Below are 20,679 nucleotides of genomic sequence, written 5' to 3' on the forward strand. Positions count from 1 at the left end.
TTCCATTTTTCTCTTTAAGTAACATGCTTAAAAAATTTGATTGGTCTTTTTAAATTCCCTTTGCTGGATTTTTCATATTTATCATTAATTCACCCTCCAATCTTCTATACTTATTTGTAGAGCATATTGATCTCTTTTTGGTATGCTCCATATGTCAGATTATTTATTAATTTTGTTATCTTGTGAAAATGTCTCCTGGAGTCCGTGTCAGTTTGCTTCAGTTGGACTTGTCATTACCCTAGTGCACAGTGGGTAGCCTGAGAGCTCCCTTCTCTATCCTACTGGGTTGTTAGACATCTGATTTCCTGGAAGGCTATACTTTTCTTATTTTGAGTGGAGAAAACTTTTATGTAACTCTGAGAGGTGGATGGGACGTAGTTTTATATTTTTAGCAATTGCATATCTGAAAATGCTTTTATTCTTTGACTCGCTGGTGAGGTGTAAAGGTAGGTCTGGAAACATAGCTTACACTGTAATATGAATGTTAGTAGGATTAATGGAATTTGGTGGGAAAAAACAAAGTGAAGTAGCAGAGTTTACCTAGTCCCTAATTCTAATCCTATCTAAAGGTATCCTAGGACACAGACGAACTAGACCTCTGGGACAAGAACCCCGCTCTTTGACACAATACATATTATTCAGGAAAAAGGATTGCAGTATTTCTAAGTCACGGGGATGATGAAGATGATGACCATATTGATAATAACAACTATCACCAAGATAATAATAGATTTCTTATGTAGGCCATTGCTTTGTTAAGATGGGGGTCCCTCAAACATGATGGACCAACTTCTTGCCAAGGTACCCAAAAGGTGAAGGAAATTAGCTTCCAAACCATCAGAATTTGGAATTTGACCATCTGACTTATGTGGCAGTTTGAAGATGGTTATATTATTCTTAACATTCTACCCTTGAATCTGAGCTGGGCTGGCTTCTTCAGCTAATAGAGTATGACAAAGTGGCACTCTGCTAATTCTGGCTTTTAAAATTCCTGGCAGCTTTTGCCTTGTCGAGGCCTGAGCTGCCATATGAGAAGTCTGACTATTGTGCTGGAAGCTCTATAAGGAGATCCTACTTTGGAAGAAACCAAGATGTTCCTTAACTACAGATGTTCCTTGATTTACGATGAAAACATGTACCAGCAAACCCACTTAAAGTTGAAAATATCAGAAGTCAAAAATGGATTTAATATACCTAACCTACCAAACATCACAGCTTATACACACAGCACATGATAGGGCATTGGTTGTTTCCGATTGTGATTGCGTGGCTCATTGGGAGCTGTAGCTCATTACTGTGGTTCAGCATCACAAGAGAGCATCAAACCACATATCACTAACCTGGGAAAAGATCAAAATTCAAAGTACACTTTCTGTTACATGCATATTACTTTTGTACCATTATAAAGTTGAGGAAAATCACAAGGTGAACCATGGTAGGTCAGGGACTATTTATTTATGACATTCTAGAAAAGGCAAAACTATGGAGATAGTAAAAAGATTAGTAGTTATCAGGGATTTGGGTGGGAGAGGAAAGATGAATAAGTGAAGCACAGTGGATTTTTAAGGCAATGCTAATCTGAATTAATATTGGCTCTTCATTTTTAACCAATGTACCAAACTAATCCAAGATGTTAATAATAGGGGAATTTGGGGAGGAGGTGAAGAGGTATGTAGAAACTCCTTGTACTTTCTGCTCAATTTATCTATAAATCTAAAACTGCTAAAAAAGTAGTGTCTTAACTTTTAGTTGCTCCTTCCCAGGCACCAGTCATGTGAATGAATCCTCTTGGATACTCCAGTTCATTCTGGCTATTAGGCGGAATCCCATGGAGTAACCATGGTCAATATTATTTGGACAGGAACCATTGGCTAGCTGAGGTCTTGAATTCCTGACCCTCAAAATTATAAGATATAATGAAAATGGTTATTTTTATTTGAACCACTACCATTTGTAGTACTTTGTAACATAATAGATAACTAGAAGAGTTTGGTTGTAGAATTTGGTTAAGACAATTTTTTTCCAGGTAGGTTTGAAGGAATTAATTTGTCAGCTTCTAACCTCCCAGTGTTAAGTCTGAAGCCATTCTGTGTCTTGGTGTTTTGAAAGCCTATAGTAGCACTTTGTTCCAAATGTTCTTGTTATGATTTAGATATGAAGTGTCCCTCAAAAGCTCACATGTTAGACAATGCAATAACGTTTAGAGGTGAAACAATTGGGCTATGAGAGCCTTAACCTAAACAGTGTATGAATTCACTAGAATGAATTAACAGGGTGGTAACTGTAGGCAGTTAGGGTGTGACTGGGAGAGGTGGGTCATGAAGGGTGTGCCTTTGGGGTATGTATTTTATCCCTGGTGAGCTGAGCTTACTCTCTCTTGGCTTCCTGGTGGCCTTGTCCTGAGCTGTTTTCTTCCATCATGCTCTTTCTGCCTGATGTTCTGCCTTACCTGGGGCCCAAAGCAATGGAGCTGGTCATCTATGGACTGAAGTCTCTGGAAACGTGAACGCCAAATAAACTTTCCTCTAAAATTGTTCGTGCCCGGTCTTTTGGTCATAGTGGCAAAAAAGCTGACTAAACCATTCTGAAATGTTATGATAGCAGGCAGTCTAGGTTTGGTTCTATTTTCATTCAGTTTTGGTCATTTGATGGAGTCTTTCACCTCCAAAGTTCACGTTATTCAATTCTGAGAGATGTTCTTGAATTATTTCATTGATGACATCCCCGTGTCTTTTTTAGAACTATTAGTTGGATATTGAGTTATCTGAACTGGTCTTCCAGTTTTCCTAGATTTTCTGGCCTATTTTCATTTGTCTTTTTCCTCTGCTTTTCCGGATGATATGCTCCACTTTATCTTCAACTCTCCATTACAATTATCTGCTATCTTGTATCAATTATTCAGGAAGCAGAAATATTCAACCCAATGGCCACCAGAGGCATGGCATCATCACTGCACATTCAACTTATGAAATCAATGTGCTCTCACAAAAATGTGAACCTGTGAAAATGTTATTCTATTCGCATTTTCATTAAAATAGGAATGTTTCCTTTAGTACATCCAAGAAGAGCCCACAATCTTCAATGATTTTGTCTATTAAAAAAATATCTACTATCATTAGCATAATTTCCAAGTATTCTTTGTTGTTTTCTGAATATTCCTTTAATTTTATCATAGGTTCTTGTTTTATGAATGTAATCTTTTATATGTTTGAAGATAATTTTAGTTATTTTTATAAGTAGGCTATTAATTATTTTTTTCCCCCTTTGGTACTGAGGATTTAACTCAGGGTGCTTTTCCATTGAGTTGTATCCGTAGCCCTTTTTTATTTTTTATTTTGAGACAGAGTCTCATAAAGTTGCTGAGTCTGGTCTTGAACTTGTCATCTTCCTGTCTTAACCTCCCAAGTTGTTGGGATTACAGGATATGCCACCATGGCCCTAGAGTATTTTATATTTTTTTAGGTCCCTCACCCCCTGTCACCTTCCCACACCCACCAGTACCTAGTTTCTCATTTTTTTTTTTTGTTTTTATATGGTTTTTATGTTGAAGGTTTCCCTTAGATGTCTGATGATCTGATGGTCTTGGGTTATTGGTTTATATTTAAAATATTTAAAAAAAATTTTTTGTTTAGTGGTAGATGGACACATTTATTTAATTTTATGTGGTGCTGAGGATCGAACCCAGTGCCATGCACATGCTAGGCAAGCACTCTACCAACCTCAGCACCTATATTTAAACATTGAAATTGCACACTAACAAGCTGATTTGGAACTGGGCTGCCAGGTGTGCATTTTGAGTATGGTCCTGGCTGTAGGGTGAACTGATTGGGCCTTTCTCAGGGAACCCTGCAGTTAGAATTTGGGGTCTCCTTTTGGGATGTTTGCATTCCGGGGGTGAAGGGTGGTGGGGAATTGTTGTCTAGTCCACAGCCAGGAGAGTACCTGCAGGGCCCAGAACTTGGCCTGGGCAGAGTTGGGGGTGTGTTCCTCAGTGTTCCATATGCCTGTGCTTTAGTAGGACGTTCCTCTCTTATTTTATGTCTAGTGTCTCCTAGTCCAGAGACACTAAAGTCACTCTTAGAGAATAAACCTCTAGTCTACTTCCAGGGGAGGTAGAGTGTGGTGGTAAACTTAAGTGATGAGAAGAACTAACTGCTTTTTCTGCAATATTTTAACCAATACTTCTGTTTTTAGCCTCACCTCCATTTCTAGGTCCACTCAGTCAGTCCTCAAGTCTTTTGCGGGTTCTGCAGTGTAAACTGGGCTGTTGATGAGTATTCCTTCCCACCAGCCTGGGATGCAGGCTATACTGAATCTGCCATCAGCTACAGCTTGTCTTTCTGCTTCTGGCTTCCAACATGCTGTGGCTGTTGGCTCTTCCTGTTCTCTTTGTCCTTGTGGACAAATTCATTTACTATCGTTTAAGTAGGGTTTTCTTGAGGGAGAGAAGTAAATGCTTCTGTTAAATATGCTATTTTACCTAGAAACCTGATACAAGTATTTTACACACTGCATGGTTTACGTCCTCTGCCTTGACTATTTTATTATATTTTGGAAAAGCAGATGGGAAATGGACATTAGATCTGAGTTCAATACTGAAATAATTTCATGGTCAATAAAGAAGGTTTATTTTCCTTTGGGAAAGTAATTGTTACCAATACATGGTCATAAATGTATTTTTGATAATTCTAAAAATGGAATTTATGTACTGAAATATTGTTTTGCTCATGACCTGCTCCTGGAGAGTAACTAGCATGGGTATTAATCTTATAGGTACAGCTTGTTACACTTTTCATTACACGAATATCGACATATTTACCAATTGACAATGGATTCATTAATATTTCTGACTAGAAATAGCACCAGAGGGCTAGGGATATAGCTCAGTGGTAGATTGCTTGCTTAGCATGCACAAAGCCTTGAGTTCAATCTCCACTATTCCTTTTCCCCCACAACATCTAGAATTTGGGGATTAAATTCTTCTGCCAAGTACTAGAAGTATTTTATATAACCAAAACACACTGTTTTCTTTCATCCTCATCCCCAATAAATAATCACATTTTAGGAATCGAGATCCCATGGAGTGCTCAGGAATCCTGAGCCTACAGAGGATCAATGGAAATTTTGAGATGCCTACACATTCAGAGGATTACTCAAGAGAAAGTGAGGGTCTATATGCAGGGTCAGTTGGGCTACATGCATAGGACCATCTGAGGATGTCAGGACACACTGCTAAGGAAGTCAAACTGTAATGATTGTTCTGGTCTCAAATTCCCCTTTTGTTCTCCTATCTCCACTTGGATTCAAGTGTCCCAGTGTGATCTTTTGTTAGTCTCTTTTCCTTCTGTTGCATAACAAAATCCAGACCAATGGGCCTATAGAAGAGGTGACTGCTTCAACCTGCACTTTGTGGTATGCAGAGTGAGGGTACTTGAAAGTTCTCTTCCACACCTTTGTCCAATGCCTAAAGTACTGATATCCTCAACACCAGAAGCAGGCTGGCTGGAGGTTTATCATGTTAAATTTCTGGTTTTATCAGCTCTATCTACTGGAGGGCTCTGGGAAGCAAAAGCATTGTATGTGAGGACCCACTGGTCAGTTTTGATTACTAGCCAAAATTCATAATTCAAAATATATCTCAACTAGAATGGCTACTTATTGCTTTACCCAACACTGGTTCATATACTACAAAAACTACTGTCTCTGAGAGCCTTCTAATACCCCCATTCCATTAAAACAAATCAAAACAAAGTAAAATAAAAAATGGGCTGCAAGAATAATAATGCAGACAAATTATGAGTTGATTTACAACTAAAATAAATGGTTGCCTCATGTATTGGCTCAAAGGAGAACCTACTTGGAGAGTTTTCCTAAAGAGTTAGTAGCCTGTCAAAAGTCTTCAGGATGAATTGAGTGTGATATGCTTCAAGCAATAGTGACATATCATGTTTTGGTTTACTTTCTTAGACCATTTCTGACTCTCTCCAGAGGCACATCTAGTCTGGGCATAAATTCTGAGGTCCTATTAAGTTAAATTTTAGGAAATAAGTCACAGAAAAGAGTGGGGCTTGGAAGGTTAGCAGCAGGGTGGTGAGAGATAAATGGTAACATTTGATGTGAAGGTTTAGGGCAGGGCAGTAGATTAGGATAAAATTGGATAACTTACAGACTAGACAGGCTCTGTCTAGGGACCTTTCCTTCTAGAAAGCTTTGAGAAAAGGGTGAATATTTTTCTTTCTGGTGAGGATGGAGTTCAGGCCAGCATGGGGCCAGGGAGATGGATTAAAGACCTTTCAAATTTTCTTCTAGTCCTTTGTTAGTAGCTGGAGCCCTGTGTAACTCCGAACGCACTGCATCATAGAATAACCAAGATTCAGCCTCTGAGAGTGATAAACATGCAGATTGTGACTTGTGTATTCAGAGAGACCAGCAGTGTGCTAATTTCATAGGGTGAGGATGACTGTATCGAGGAGGTCCTGGGAGTTCAGACATGCAAAGATTAGCAGGACAGCATGATAAATTTTGAATTTGGAGCAGGAAAATAGTGTGGGGAAATAGACTTCATGGGCACTGTGTTCAATAATTCATGAGGTTCTGGACTTGGTCGAGGCTGCCCTCCTGTTAGGTTTGCCTCTCACTAAGACAGCTTCCTCAGCTGTTCTTTGAGGGTGGAGTGGTTTTAACTCTCTCCATCCTGGCTGTTACCAGCTCCAGATTTGATTCTAGGCCGGTGTATTAAGGTGAACATGACAATGTGATAAAACTAAGAGATTTAAGGCAATGAATGCTTATAAATTTGAAAAAGATCAGCTGTGACATAGAAGATCATTTTAATAATCTAATAGCATTTCTCAAAGGATGCTCTGTGAAGTACCAATTTCTGAAGATCTATCTTTTTCATAAAACACACGTACAGAGTCCACATAGTTCTGCAGTGAAATAAGTTTAGGAAATGTTTCATAATAGAGGCAAAAAATGGACTAAGACAATCTTGCACATCTTTTTTTTTTTTTTTTTTGAGATATAAAAGCTTTTTGGCATATAAAAGCTCTGATAAGCCTTACACTGAATAAACTTGTTTCCCTTTATTTAAATTAGCATTTACTAAACTTATTTGACTTAATGAATCTCTTAGAATATGTGTATAATACCTTTTAACAGTTTGTGGAACTAATAATTCACACAAGAGTTTTTGAAGAAAATTGATGGATTATCTCTGGGATCTTTATTTGAAAATTAAGATGTTCTAAAATCTCATGTCCTGTTGGTTATAAGAATTCTGCTAAAGACATTTGGAGGGAATTCATTTGCTTTGGTCAACCTAGGTTGCAAAATTACATTATTCTGTACAAAAAAAATTCACTGGAGGCTTGAATTTATCTATTATTGATCAAATTTACTTACTAGCAAATCTTTCCTTTGTTTTTATTCTTTGTACTTGGCTACTAGTTACTAATTTTCTTTTAAATTCATCTTCTCCAATTTGTTGATTGTAGGATGAATATTTTAATATTGATCTTGTGATTTAACATTTTAGTGAATTTTGCTAATTTCTTGTAGAACAATCACTATAGGACACACTTAAAAATCCAAGATTTTGTCGTGCTGATTTACTTTTACACGTATCACATCATGCAGCTGGAGATTCAATTCATGCTGTTTATATTCCTCTTTCCTCGTCCCTACCATTTCCCGTGAAATGTTAGTTCCTGCAAATCTGATTTGATTTGGGCAATTGGAGAAAATGTATATGAAGGAGGTTTGTAGATTGTAAAGCACTGTAAAATGTAAAATTATATAATGAACTAGTTCAGTAATTCTTTTATTGAAGACCTGCTGTTGTGCCGGGTACTCAGGCCACAAGTCATCTGATCACACTTGAGATGCTCAGAGTCTGGGTGCAGAGCAGGTGGAATGGAAGATGGTGAGTAAGCAGCTATGATAAGTGGGGTGACTTTGGTACTAAAGGACACAGTGAGAGATCAGATGAGAATCATTCAGCTCAATGGAGGTTAGTAGGAAGAGGTGGTCTAGAAAACCTGATACCTGAGCAGTGGGTATTGACCCACAGCAGAGGGTAACTAGATAAAACACAGATGAGGATAGATGCGTATGAAGAGATGCTTAACTCAAAATGATAAAATACTGTTAGAGTGGAAAAAAAATTAAAAAGGTGGACAATGTCTAATGCTGGCCAGGATGGAGTGAAACAAATATTCTCACACACTAATTGTGAGAATATAAATTTGTCTAGCCCATTTAGAAGACTTATAAAAAATTAAGATTATATATATTTTGATCAACAATTATTTTTCCAAAGAAATCCTTACACATATTTGAAAAGATATAGTACAGAATGTTCATTGTAGTGTTGTTGGGAATAATGAGACTTTAGAAATAAGTTGAATGTCTACTGACGGGAAAGAGAAAAATCACACTGTGAAATACTTTGCGGTATAGCACAAGAATCGAAGGTGCCCCAAGAGTCATTGCTAAGTCAAAGCATAACTTTTACTATGTTATGCATCATGTATGACTTATTGGAGAATCCCAACAAAGTGTTTATTTCATTAAGTACTAATACATGCATGGAAATACTTAGAAAGGGTCTGGGTGGAATCAGGTTAAAAGGTGAAATTGGGGGACTTTGGCAAATACATCACTATTTTCGTAAAATTAAAACATATTCATAATTTGAGTAATTAAAAATATAAAAAATGTAAAATAACTAGAAGCAAGGGGAGTCAAAAGTAAGTAGAAGGAAGGGGAAGTCATTTGTTAGTATGTGGCAGGGAGACTCTTGTCTTCCAGGAGTCACGGAATCTATAGAAAGTCTTGCCCAGGGGTGGAGCCTCTGTGTGCTTGAATTCCATCCTTTCTTGCCTTCTCTAGGGTTGCATTCCTCTCCTTAATCCCTTTTTTCTCTCTCTGGGAGTATCCCATCACCATAGCATGCTGTAGGATTTCTCGTCAAAAAATGAAAGTCTTCCTGATCAGTTATTCTCCTCCAGCTTTTCTCTGAGAGCAAAACTCATTGGATGAGTTGTTCATGCCCACCTGCACTCACTTCATCACCTGCTGACACCTTCTCTCCAACCAACTTCCATCCCCACCACTCTGAAACATTGCTGGTCTAAGTCTCTCCATGGTCACCTTCTTGCACACCCATCCGTCTTCCTCAGCTGTTGCCTTCCTCTGCCTCTGGCAGCATCAGGCCAGTCTTCTCCTTTAGAAATACTTTCTTCACCTGCCCCTAGCATCCTAAGCCATTCTAGTTTTCTATTTTTTTTAACTAAAAAAAATTTTCTTTAGTTTTCAATGGACCTTTATTTAATTGATTTATTTATATGCTGTGCTGAGAATTGAACCCGGTGCCCCACACATGCTAGTCCAGGGTTCTACCACTGAGCTACCACTCAAGCCCTCTAGTTTCCTTATACTCTCAAGACTGTCCCTTCCCAATGGTCTCTTCCCAGATCTTTAAATGTTGGAATTCCCCATATTCTGTCCTTGTTCTCTCCTTAGAACAAAGGTCGTGAAATTTTGAATTCAGAACCATTCTTAAAATTATTGAGAATCCTTTCGAGCTTTTGTTTATGTGACCTAGACCTATTACATTTATCATATTAGAAATTAAAATGAGGAAATTTGAATGGACATTTCATTATTAATCCATTTTAAATAATGACCATTATATATGAGCTTGAGTTTTTTTTCTGAAAAAGGCATATATTTTCCAAAACCCTCATTGCTTTATATATATATATATTTTTTTTTCCAAATCTTAATAGAAGACAGTTGGATTTATCTGCTTTTTTTTTAGCTTTTTTAACTTTAAAAAATTTTTAACATTTGTTCTAATTAGTTGTACATGACAGTAGAATGCATTTATACATTTTGACAGATCATACATAAATGGAGTATCTCTCATTTTTCTGATTACACATATTTTAGGATCATATTGGTCATGAAGTCATATATATACATGAGGTAATAATGTTTGTTTCACCCTACTATCTGCTTTTGTGTTTAGTCATGGCTATATGTCATTTTGGTGGAAGTATGTAAAGAAACTCTGGCTTTACACATGCATGTAGTTGAAAAGGGAGTAACATTTTAACATACTTTTTGAGATAATTATGGATCGTATTCTCTGATTGTATACCCAAATTCAACCAGTAGTAGTTCCCTAAGAATTGATTAGTGGCAATGTGTACTTTGAAACTGTATCAATGAACTCTTTGCACCTTGTTACATTAAGATGCATTGGTCCATCTTGAACTTTTAGTGGATCTTTTACCCATACATGATCTTATCATACACTTGTCATTTAGAAAAAAATCTGTTATGCAGATTGAATCTTGAAAGTCCCCCAAAGTCCTCCAAAACGTGTTGAAGGCATAGTCTCTGATAGAGCAATGTTCTGAGTTGGAACTCTTTTTTTGGACACGAGGACTCTTAACTTCAAAAGTGGATTCAAAAGCTCATTGATGGATTAATTATTTGAATGGACTGTTGGGAGGCAGTGGAAAATGTAGGAGGTGGGACCTAGCTGAAGGGAAGGGGTCCTGGGGGGGTGTGTCCTTGGAGACTATATCTCATCCCCAGTCCTTCTCCTCTCTCCCTCTCTGCTTCTCAGATGCCATGAGCTAAGCAGCTTTCTCCTGCCACACCTCAGGCCCAGAGCAATGGAGCCAGCTGACCATAGACTAAAACCTCTGAAACCATGAGCCAAAATAAATCTTTCCTCCTGTAAATTGTTCTCTCTCAGGTATTTTGTCTCAGTGATAAAATCTAACTAATATGGCTATATAGTGAAAAGAAAAGTGATATTTTAGTATTGTTGTATAAATAATTTTTACCTTGTGGATCCCCTGAAAAGACCTAGAGACCACCCCCCCACCAGAGGTACATGAATCACATTGGAAAAGCAGATGGGTTCTATCCCACTCCAATCACTTGAACCCAGCTTCAGATGATCATCTCTCTGGTTTATTATTTGTTTAGTAAAGTATAATTATGATAGGACTAATCATTTGCAATTATGTCATGTGTAATTTGTAAATAATAGATTTAATAAGGTTATTAAACTCACTAGTGTTTAGTACTTACACGTCTTTTTTTAAAAATATGAAATTAGGTTAAAAAATCTTAGCAGCAAATCCCTACTATCCAATTTTCTTGTTTTAATGCCCCAAGTGACTTGGTTTGGAATACATACATTGCTTTTCAAAACTGTTCTTTCACATAACATCTACTGGGTAGGAGAGAATAGATAACCTTTAACACCCAGATTCTAGGACACCTCTCATCAAAGATGTGTTAAATGTCCTTGAATAGTTTTATTGTGCCACTTATAACAATGGGTTTGTCTAAAGTGTTTGCTGTTTCTGTGGCCCAATATAACAAATGTAAGCCAAAGGCAAGAGGGAAGAACATTTAATCTAGAAATATCCATCTGGTTTGCATTCACATGTGTTGACCTGTTGATCTCATTCCAACCTTTCCAGCTTGATATAGTAACTTAGGTAACTGTTTTTATTTCTTTTGAATTTTATGACTTTTTATGGCTAACTTCAACTATTTTTTAAAAAGCTCTGATTGCCACCCTATCCCCTCAACCCTCCAACTGTAAAGAACCCATCATATTTTTTTCTTTTTTTTATTGATACATATTGCAGAATGGTGTGTTTCCTTGTGGGATATTGGTACATGCATATAACATTATTTTACTGATTTCACTCCCCAATAACTTCCCTTTCCCTCTTTTCTGCCCTCCCCTGATATCCTTTCTGTACCCTAATGGTCTTCCTTCTACTTTCCTCCCCCTCCCCGTTTTTTCCCCCTGTTAATTTCCACGTTAGAGAAAACATATAATTCTTGATTTTTTTCCTCCCTGAGTCCAGCTTATTTTGTTTAACACAATGCTTTACAGAACCTGTTTGCCATTTAGCCCTGGCCTGCAGAGCTTCCCTGACGGCTGACTCCAGGTCCTAACTTCTGAGGAAGGGGATTTAGACAGCTATACGTGCTCAGTTTAGATAGGGTTGGTTTAGGCGGCTATTTTCATTAAGGATTTAGGCTCCTCTGTTTTCCTCTCTGGGATGAAATATTATACACAGGGACAACAATAATAATAAATAGTAATAACAATGAGAGGATGCTTTTATTCACTCACTGGTCAGACACCCAACATTATACAATGGGGGTTCCCTGTGCATGAGGCCATCCTGCACACTAATTGCACTTTGGCCACATGTGACTCTCCGAATGCTTCAGACTCTGAGCCATGAAATTCGTCTGTCTTGTATCAAAAGGCAGGCTGGTTAAGGGGTGGAGAAAGGCATGTTTAGTGAGGAGAAAATTGCAGGGGCTTCTCTCCCTGAGAATTTCTCCAGTGCTGCTAAATCAACGTTATGGTTTGGATATCGGAATGTCCCCCCAAAGATCATGTATTCAAGTCTTGGTCCTTAATGCAGCAATTTCCAGTGGTGGGACTTTTGGGGACTGATTGAATCATAAGGGCTCTAATCTTATCATTAGATTAATCCAAACGATAGATGTATAATTGTATAATTTTAATGGACTACTAAGAGGTGATAGAAACTGTAGGCAGGTCAGGTAATGGCTGGAGGAAGTAAGGCACTGAGGAGCGTACTCTGGGGAACTGTATCTTGTCCTGGGGTCCTTTCTCCCCTTCCCCTTTTCCTTCCCCCTCTCCCTCTCCCTCTTGGCTTCCTGGCTGCCATGAGCTGGGAAGCTTTCCTTCGCCATGTCCTTCCACTACGATGTTCTGCCTCACTTCAGGCCCAAAGCAATGGAGCCCACTAACCATGAGACAAGTTCGTTTGGCCCAGGCATTTGTCACTGTGAAGAAAAGCTGATTAAGATAACCAAGTAGCACCATAAAGTAGGGTCACATCACCTTGTCATCACTAAACTTGAACATTGGAGGGAACTTCAGAGATCAGCTAGTCCACCTCAACTTTACCTTATGCATAAGATCAAGGGATGCCAAATGTTTCACCTAAGGTCACACAGAATGAATTTCCTCATATCTGTAAATACAGACATCCTCTCACTCCACTATGGGGGGGGGGGGCGTGCTGTGGAATTTTAGATACTACTTTCAAGTGAGAAGTCTCTCCTCTCTCATTGAAGTTTGGTATGGCTTCTCAACCTTCTGCCAGTGTTACTAGAACTTGGTTACTTAAGAACAATTTTCCTGTTACACGAATTGCTTTTGAAAGTGACCTGAACATGAAGTACCATTTTTAACTTTTTAAACATACATTTTTCTTTCCATGTGCAGTTAGAGTTCTCTTCTTCATTGTCAAGCTCCCAACCCCAATGGAGCATATTTTTTTCTGCTTTGACCTACACAATGCCTTCCTTAATCATATTGAAAAAATATAAAAACACATTGTTTTAAGGGATATTACTTATTGAATTTTCTGAAGCTCAAGAGTCAAGAACAGTTTTTGTTAGTGTTGACTCAACTGAAGGAACTAAATGTTTGTAGAGCCACGGGGTCATGTTTATCTTTTGATGAGTGCACATAATTTCAATTAGTGTTATCCTCTTCTCATGCAAGAGATATTAATTTTGAGAGGCTGAAGAGTATAATCAAACAAGGGAAGGAAAAGAACCATCAACTCTCCTAAACTGCATCTTTGTGCTTTCATGAGATGCATTCTCTGAAGAACATTACTCATGCTTATGCTAGGAGGCTGATCCCAGATCCCAGGAAGTACATTCTAGAGGTCCAGTTGAATAGAGATATTCACCAGTTCTGTCTTGTGTCGAGAAGCATCTGAACCTAAGGAACATCTGCTCAAAATGCCTGTGGAGACTGTGTACATGCCTCATAAGTGCTGTTTCAAAGGCCTATATTCTTTTCATTTTCCTGATTTCATAAGAGGACCTCTATCATATACTAGTTTTGCTCTGCTATTATTGATATACCATATAAGTTTCATTCTCTTAATAAAGAGATTGTCCTAGTATATGTTATCTCCAGGTACAAGTCACATGATGGTATATGAGATGGCTTAATAGTATGACTGCTCTGAGGGACATGTTGCATGGTGACATGTAGGGAGTGCCATACCACCTATGCCTCTGCTTAACAGGGGGATCATTGCAAGTCATATTCCAAACAGAGAATTTCCTTTTCTATCAGAGAAGTTGAATATAGTCTTCTGCCTTCCAGCTGAGTGGCAGAGAATACAGGCATAGTACACAGAAAGAGCTGGCAAAAAGATAGCTCAGGGCCCCACAAACCCATAGAGAGAAAGCCACAGGAATGTGAACAACCAGCTGTGGTATGCTCCACCCCTTAGAAGTACAGCAGATATCTAAGGCAATCCTTAGAGTGGACTGGAGTAAGTTGCATAAGCAGACTGAGCTTTCTGAAAATAGCAATACATAGCTTAATATGGAAAGGTGCTCAGTCAACACAGACAAGCTCAGAACAGGGAGGATTTTCACATAAGCCACACCTCAGTGACCATTTTCTCTGTGAGACGGTGCAGTGGTTTGGATGGTTCATCTGTTGGAAACCTGATCCCCAAATTCATATGTTGATGGTATTTGGAGGCCAACCTTGGAAGGTAATGGAGGAATGATGAGGTCATGAGAGTGGGGCCTGTGATGGCATTAGTGGCTTCAGAAGAGGAGGACAGACCTGAGCCAATAGGCTCCCTTGCTCTAGGCGTGTGATGCCAGCCGACATGTGAGGATTCAGCAAGAAGACCCACATTAGATGCCAGCACCTTGACATCACACTTCCCACCTCCAGAACTGCAAGAAACAAATTTCTTCTTTTTAAAATAAATTATTCCATCTGTGGAATTCTGTTATTACAGCATCAGAATTTTTCTGCATAATGTTTATGAGTTGCAAATCAGTTTTTCCTTCTTGCTTCTAAAGAAGATCCTGCTGCCCAGTGGGCTCTGATTAGGATGGAGGTGGAAGCTGCTGAATGAGCGGAGAGCTAAAGACCTTTTGCTCAGACCAGGGAGCAAACCCAAGTGCCTAGACAGAGGCTCAGATGCAGAAAGGAAGTGGGAGACTGGTTCTCCCTCTTGTCCCTTAGTAAAAATTAAAAACCACTGAACACAGTTTCCTTGGGCACAGGAGCTAACTTTGGGTAGAATTTGGGGGAAAAGTAAATTTAGGAGAGGTAGGACAACTACTGGTGTGTGTGAGCTGTATGTGGAAGGAGAGGAGGAGATAAATTCTCATCAGTTTTTCTGGGCATGGTGAGTGGATTCCTTTCGCATTCCTTGGTAATGATTCCAGTAAAGATGTAGATTACTTGGTCATGAATGTTAAAAGTCAGATTGGATTTCCTTCATGAGGTCAAAAGTGGCCAAGATTTATAGGATTCATACGTAAATTTAAGCTTCATTGAAAGGTCAGTAAACTGCATTCCTCTCATTTAAAATTCTGCTATTATCAAAATAGCTGTGATTGAGAGAAACTTCCAGATGTTTTTATAAATGATAACTGGATAGTCATTTCCCTATCCCTTAGCTACGTGCTGAAACAAAGGGGCAAAGGCCAGAGGGAGGCACATTCCTGCACACTGAATGCAAACAACTTTTGGTAGGAGGGCCCTTGCCCATTGTGTCACTCTCCAGTTTGATCCAAGTTCCATGAGGACACATCCTACCACTTCTAATTAATCACACTACTTGGTCAAGTTTCTTAATCTGTTGACTTAAACTTCAGATTCCTCAACTGCAAAGCACAGAAAATAACACCACTTACCTCACAAGGAGACTGAACGACATCATCTCTACATGACACTCAGTACAGTGCTTGGCATAGAGTTATTTCTTATTTTTAACTTTACTTCATACTCTACCTATTCTTGATAGCATTAGCGTTTTTACACTAAAGGCAAGGAATGGCTTTTCAGGTAAGTTTGAAAATGGGACCCAAACTTGAAAACACATCTCTTCTGCTTTCCCTCTATTCACAGATGATTTCTATAGAATTATGGGTATGTTTTCTCGAAGGTTCGTTATCTTTTCTAGTTTCTTCTTTACCCCCTTTCATCACTCCAATCTCCTAGACACTTTGGGGTTTGGACCCCTTCTCTTATACCCCAAAAGGAGAGGGCTGTTGATGGCTTCAGTGAGTGCCTTCCCTAAGAGCCTGTGGCTCTGTGTGAGGCCTGCCTTTGGCACACCTATCTTACGTTATCATTATGGGTATGTTATCTGGTCTGCCTTACTTGACAGGAATTGACTTCAGAGACAGGGCAAATCTTGTTCACCTTCAAAATACCTATGCTTTTGTGTTAAGTATTTAATAAGTACTTTTAAAGTGAGTAAAGATAATAACCACAAGATTATTTACTATTTGCAATGTCTTTTGTTAAACAAGACAGTTGCATGTTGGAATTCCAAGTGCTTCTCCCTTGGGAGTTCCAGCTCTTTACCGATTTGGGTGTCAGGCCCCATGCACAGTTGCCACAATTTCCGTGCTCATCTCATGGTACTTCCTCTTTCTCAGGTGTAGCTACCTGTGTCAGAGAAGGTGAGCTCTGTCCTTTCTTCTGTTTTATACAAGGAAGTCATTCATATGCCATATTCTTTTTGCTTATTAGTTTTTATACATATTTAGGGGATGTTGAAAGGAGTATTCCTCTCACCCTGTGACTTTCCACCATGTTGGAACACTTCAGAGTCTCCCCAGCATCACAGGTGTGCCTGCTGGGTGCAGGCCCTGGGTCAACACCAGTCCAGTCACACATTACAAATAGACTCTTCAAGTGCAGTCTGTTCACAAAGCCAGAGTATTAGAGACAGGATGATTCCAGGACCTTGAGACTTTCCAATTAATTTTAACCATTACCTTTGTAAATAAAATTTCTGAGAGCAAAAATCAAGTAAACTTCCTTGTTGCTGGAATCCAAAAAAAAAAAGAAAACATCGGTGATGTCTTGGAGTATTTTGCATTAGCAGTAAACCACAGCCCCCCTCTCCCCACAGGAGGAATAGTCCCTTCTCACCAGCACTAACATATGATGTATGTTCCATCCTACTGCATGAGTGATGGACTTGATGCCAGCAGTAGATTTCATTATATGTCATTCATATTCTACAAGCAGTTCATAATAATCCTCATTTCAACATCTTGGGAATGAGTCATCTCCTGTTTTCTTTCATACAGTGATATATTGAAGTGTTCAGTAGTATGCAAACACCATACCTGCTTGTGGAGTCCAGAAACCCAGTAACACCAGAGAGTTGGGGCCAGTCGAGCTCATTGGTAATTGCCATTGGCAAATTTAAGAAGGAATTCTAAAGAAAAAATAATAAAGTAGCAATTATCAAAATGGCCATTTTTTTTTTCTACAGGTAGTAAGACTAACCATGACCTAAGTTTTGTTGTGTAGCTATATTTCTATCTCTCCTTCTCCTTAAGAGCCTTTGGCATTTGAAGCAGATGGCTCAACTTTGATTTTCACTGGAGAGTTCACAATGATCAGTATCACCCATGAACTGACTTTCAGTCATTTTCTGGGAAACACATCTGGAGTCTTGTACCTTTGAGAAGAATGCTTCACTAGACAGGTAAACTTCCCACTCTTAAATTTTCTGAGTTTTCCCCCATTTTTCAGTTTAGATCATCAGATGATTGCTGGAAAAGTAATTACCCTGAAGAATAATACCCAAGACCCCTGCAAAAATGCCTTTCCAGGATTTAAATGTGCTCTTGGTCAATAAGGTGGTGCCCCTGCCATTCTTGACAGCCTCAGACACTTTTGAGAGTTGAATTATGGCTTATTTCCCCATAAAGATGCACCTATAGACTCAGTATGGCTTGTAATTTCAGGAGGTTCACAAAGCCTGCTGTGGTTTGAATATGGTTTCTCCCCTCTGAAACTCACGTTGGGGTTGAATCCCAGGGAGAATGGAAATGTTATCAGGCTATGGTGCTTAGAGGTGGGGCCTTTGGAAGGTCATCAAGGTGGAGCTTTGTGGAGCTCTGTGATGGGATACTGGTGGCTTTATAAGAAGAGGAAGAGATCACATATTTCCTGTCTCTCACCAGGGGATGACCTGCACTCCCTCAGGAATCTGCAAGAAGAATGACAATAGATACAACCCCTTAATCTTGGATCTCCAGAACTATGAGCCAAAATAAACTTCTTTCTTTATAACTGTGGGATTGTGTTATAAGCAACAACAAATAGACTAATGAATACCCCCTGCAACTACTGCATAGTGTCAAGAACCCCTGACTAGTAGTGTTGACAACAATAGGATTCATGTAAGTCACATTTCTATGACTGGTGCAAAACCACAGGAGAAAAATGTGGTCAGTTACAACTTTATATTGTTCCTTTTATAAGTGCCTTCTGGGACAAATCTCTCCTATATTCTAATACTTTTTTTAAACTTATCTAAACTGGTGTGCTTGGAACAGGCTTGTTAGAAGTAGTAAATAAAAGTACAGGATGCTCAGTTAAATTTTGCTTTCTGGCAAACAATGAATAGCATTTAGCAAATGTATCTCTCGTGCAATAGTTGGGACACAGATATACTAAAAAGTTTATTTGTTTCTTATCTAAAATTCAAAGTTAACTGGAAGTTCTCTGTTTAATTGGGGAATCCTACTTTGATTAAAAACCCTGAAAGTCACTATTTCGTTTTTGTTTTGACTAACAGGAAACCTGCATCTCTCAACATAAAAAACCTGTCCTTTTCTGGCATAAACATGAAAACCTAAGTCCTCCTTTAATGATATTTTAAGACAAATCACAGACTCCTGTCTCCTGCTCTTTTCCTTCACTCATGATGATTCTCACCCTGTCTCCTATAGAGACTGTGGAGGGAAAGTAAAGCCCCTTGAAAAATGCCTCTTTATAGTTCTTTCTGATTACAAAGAAGTACATGTCTGTTATAAAAACTCAAATATTATAGTAATTTACAATGTAGAAATGAAAGTCCTTCATTACTGTTCTCAAGAGGTAACTATTGTGAGATACTGTGAAGTGTGTGTCACATATGTATAAAATAAAATCAACCATAAGTCTTTACACCTGGAAAAACTCAATTTTCCTACTGGAGTATTAGAGAATTAGAACTCCAAGTAAATAAAATAAAAATTTTTACTTCTTAATTGTGAACTGTTATGGGTTAAATTTTGTCCCCTCTCCCCCAAAGATACTTCGAAATCATAAGCCCAAATACCTTGGAACATGATCTTATTTTGGAAATAGGGCCAGTGTAGATGTACTTGGTTAAGACAAGGTCAATCTGGAATAGGATGGGCCCCTAATCCCATATGACTTGTCCTTATAAGAAGATGAGGAAGAAACAGAAATGAAGACATTTAGAGTCATGTTTTGTGAAACTAAGGAACAAGGATTGCCAGCCATCACTAAGAACTGAAGAGGGATGGAGTAGATTCTCACTCAGACCCCTCAGGAGGAACCAACACTGCCAGCATCCTTATTTGGATTTGTAGCCTCCAGAATGCAGAGACAGTGAGTTTCTGGTGTTTGGAGCCACCCAGATTATGATACTTTGTTAAGGGAGTCCTAGGAGACCACCTGAATTGGACAATTCACTTCTAATTCTTATTATCCGGGGAACTTAGATTTGTACCCTTCTATTATGTTGATTTACTTGTCAAAATAAGTCATATAACAAATAAATGTGTTCCAACGTAGCAGTTATCTATAGTGCCTGTAAGACCTCCGTGGGTCTCTGAGCTTTCTCTGTTTCTCCTTCCTGGATTGACTCCTCCTTCCGCATGACGAGATCTCCATCCTTATCACTGTCTGAAGTGTGCGTTCCAGCACCATGGGGGCTGGAGGTGGGAAGGGTGTGGTCAGGAAGGATGGCTTCCTAGGAGACACCTGCATGAATTGTGACTTCTCCCCTTCAAAGGAGAGGAACAAACTCTTTGAAAGGAGGCTCAAAAGTGGTTTCAGAGGTCCATGGAGTCCCAGTGACTGTGCCTTTCACCCCTTTGCAGTTGGCACCCACCACTCTCTGCTCAAAACTCCACCTAATTGCTGTGGCTCAGCTCCTCTCTGTTCTGGTTCCTATTTTTCCTGCCACTTTTCTCTACCCTTTATCTTACTCCCCCCGCCCATCTTTCTGCTTACAATGTGTGTTTGCTGTAGGAATAAAGAATATTCAATTCTGCTAGAGAAGACAAGAAAAACAAATAGAATGGATAAAACTCATAAGCTGTGTTAGGCAGAGATAGTGAGTAAGCAAGAGGCTTGCGAGGTGTAGGCAGAATTTATGAGCTGTGTTAAGTCAGTCAGTGACTGGTAAAACATGTTAAAAGTTAGGAGAACAATCCACTCCTTCCCCACCCCACTCCCTTACCCACTTCCTGTTGTCTGTGCAATGGTGGCTGCAGACTTGGAAATTGGGCATGGAACTAGGGTTCTGATTCTGGATGGGATTGTTCTTTCTACAGGAAGAGGTTAGACAAGAACTCTGCTGACTTAGGGAGGCATGTCTAAGTTCCTCTCTAGCCTGAAATATTAGTGATAGTTCTGAAATATGCCAGTAAAGTAGGGAAAGGAATCAGATCTGTCCTTCACATCAGACTCTACAAGTACAGTAAAACTTCATAATTTGGACACAGCACCATTGGACATGGGCTGTATTCTCCATGCAGCTCCCATTCTCAATTAGG

At 39.0% G+C, this 20,679-nt stretch overlaps 1 protein-coding gene across 2 annotated transcripts in view; it reads right to left on the reverse strand.

Moving 5' to 3' along the window:
* The window catches only part of AOAH (acyloxyacyl hydrolase), a 225,359-nt gene that overhangs the window by 66,333 nt on the left and 138,347 nt on the right, over positions 1–20,679 (reverse strand). For both annotated transcript variants that reach the window (XM_079151170.1, XM_079151171.1), the window contains exon 12: positions 17,224–17,315. In XM_079151170.1, coding sequence (XP_079007296.1) covers positions 17,224–17,315 — 92 coding nt within the window. The remainder of the gene's footprint in view (positions 1–17,223; positions 17,316–20,679) is intronic.

Source organism: Sciurus vulgaris, assembly GCF_902686455.1.
Source record: "Sciurus vulgaris genome assembly, chromosome: 8".
NCBI classification, from domain to species: Eukaryota; Metazoa; Chordata; class Mammalia; order Rodentia; family Sciuridae; genus Sciurus; species Sciurus vulgaris.